Raw genomic sequence first — 1,998 nt, forward strand, 5'->3', positions numbered from 1 at the left:
CCATCTATAGACGGATTGAACCTCAGAGGACAATTTCCCGTCATAGGTGACATGCACATTGGGGGCGTTATGTACGTCTTGTCGAAGATTTAAGGTATTCGTTCAATTGGTTGACTTGAATTTTATTTGATAAAAGTAATAGTCCTTATTTATTTGGAAAGAAATTTTGTTGAAAAGAATTTGAATTTCTATTTTTAAATATACGCATTTTTTAATATTTCAACATTTGCTTTTTTTTTCGTTGCTTTGACGCACGTACTCCGGAAATTTGTTTTTTTTTTCTTCTTTTTAATGACTCTCCTCAGCAGGGTAGTTGCATACTGGGCTTAAGCTGTCCGCAAATATTGGATCAGCAGCGTTCATTAAAGAATGAAGTGTTGTTGCAGTTTATTTGCTTTTTCATTAGTTTTGAATAATTTGCGGTACGTTCCACTGCAACTTCACTGCCAACTTGTTCTGCTGATTATAACAGCAACGCTTGTTGTGGACTTTTTTTATACCAGTAAATGTTTACTGAAAATTTGAACGTTTAAACAACGAACTTTGTCATCGCTTGCGTCGTTGATGTTGGTAGTCGTAAGAAAGCATCACGCACGCTATTCAAGCTTGGCGTGGGCTTTCGCCAGACGCGCCTACGTTAGCCTCTGCTTTGTTTCTGGTGCGTTCAGATTTATTGCTGCCGTTCAGTGCGTAGAGAAAGCGAGAGAGAGAGAGAGAGAAAGAGAGAAGCTTGTTTTATTGAAAAGCTGCACGCTTTTCCCACTTAGCTTAGCAAAGGATGAACAACGACAACGGCGGCAGCTGGTCGTTGTTTTCTACGCGTGCGTTTCGTTGCAAATTTTCCCTTTACTAGCTACTCCATGCAAACTGGCGGCATTGGTTTATTATTATTATTATTATTAGCTCACTCGTGTAGCTTTGCCAGAAGCTGTTTATCAAAGATCAGCAGCGAAGGATAGGTAGCGTGTGGATGGCAATGTAGGTTTTTTCGTGGTTTTGTTCTCAAAAATTGAAATTTCCATAAACGAACTGGAATTCAGAGAATTTTGCTCAACCATCTGATCTGTTCGATTCGAAATGCAAACCTGTCTCAATTGAAAAATTGGTTCTGCTTTCAGCATGCGTTACATTGTAGCCGTTTAATTGACTCGTCAACTTTGTATACGGGACACGTCAAAGTTCAATTCCATCATTGTACAGTATATTATCCGGTTGAACAGTTTCAGTTGATGAAACAATCAACCCAAAACTGCACGTTCATACATGTTCTTAAGCTTTACAAAACAGTTTACCAACTGCGTAAAAATGCCCCATCAAGCAGGTTTTTCAATTGATGAATTTATTTAACAGTTTTTTCTTTCTACTGTTTTTGAACTTGACTAATAATTGTACTGAATTCATGGAAAAGAATACAAAAGTTATTTTTTTAAAAATTACCTTCCTTTTTGTTTGCATCGGTTGTTGAAAATAAATTATTACCGGTTGAATTACATTTGATATACGTCCCTATTTTTGATCGATTTTGCATAACTTTATTCCACCTGTCTGTTCATTAAATAAAATGTAGAAAGTATATATCGATAGACACATCACTTAATTGCTATTATATATCCTGTTACATGTCTCTACACAACTGACTGTTGCCTTCACCTGCAGCGACAAAATATGACAGGACATGCGAAATGCACCGAATGATGATATTCCCAGCGCGCTGCCGCTGTCAAATACAAATAATAGAAAGAAGGTAAATACATCATGAATCATCTAGTACATCACACAGGACAACACGATCGAACACAGCTACAGCGACAACTCACCTGCTCAACTGACACTGCTGCCACAGACTACTAGCATGCAAATTTAAGATAGTAGGTCTATTACTCTTGATACTGTAATACTATAACATGAGATACAGGAAAAAATTAAATATAAGAAAATACTAATATTATTTATATGATTGATACCTACAATGCTAATTTAATTATCATGACCCTAACC

At 36.6% G+C, this 1,998-nt stretch overlaps 1 protein-coding gene across 1 annotated transcript; it reads left to right on the plus strand.

Moving 5' to 3' along the window:
* Positions 1-564: 564 nt before the first annotated feature.
* On the plus strand, positions 565-963 carry Tsp_14344 (conserved hypothetical protein). Its single transcript, XM_003369855.1, has 2 exons — positions 565-879; positions 904-963. The coding sequence occupies exons 1-2, from the start codon at positions 565-567 to the stop codon at positions 961-963; spliced, it is 375 nt and encodes a 124-aa protein (XP_003369903.1).
* Positions 964-1,998: the final 1,035 nt, after the last annotated feature.

Source organism: Trichinella spiralis (assembly GCF_000181795.1).
Source record: "Trichinella spiralis strain ISS 195 chromosome Unknown Scfld1382, whole genome shotgun sequence".
NCBI lineage: Eukaryota > Metazoa > Nematoda > Enoplea > Trichinellida > Trichinellidae > Trichinella > Trichinella spiralis.

Coding starts and splice junctions, on each gene's coding strand:
- Tsp_14344 (XM_003369855.1), top strand. CDS start 565: ATGTTGGTAGTCGTAAGAAAGCATCACGCACGCTATTCAAGCTTGGCG. Junction 880..903: donor CATGCAAACTGGCGGCATTG/GTTTATTATTAT, acceptor TATTATTATTAG/CTCACTCGTGTAGCTTTGCC.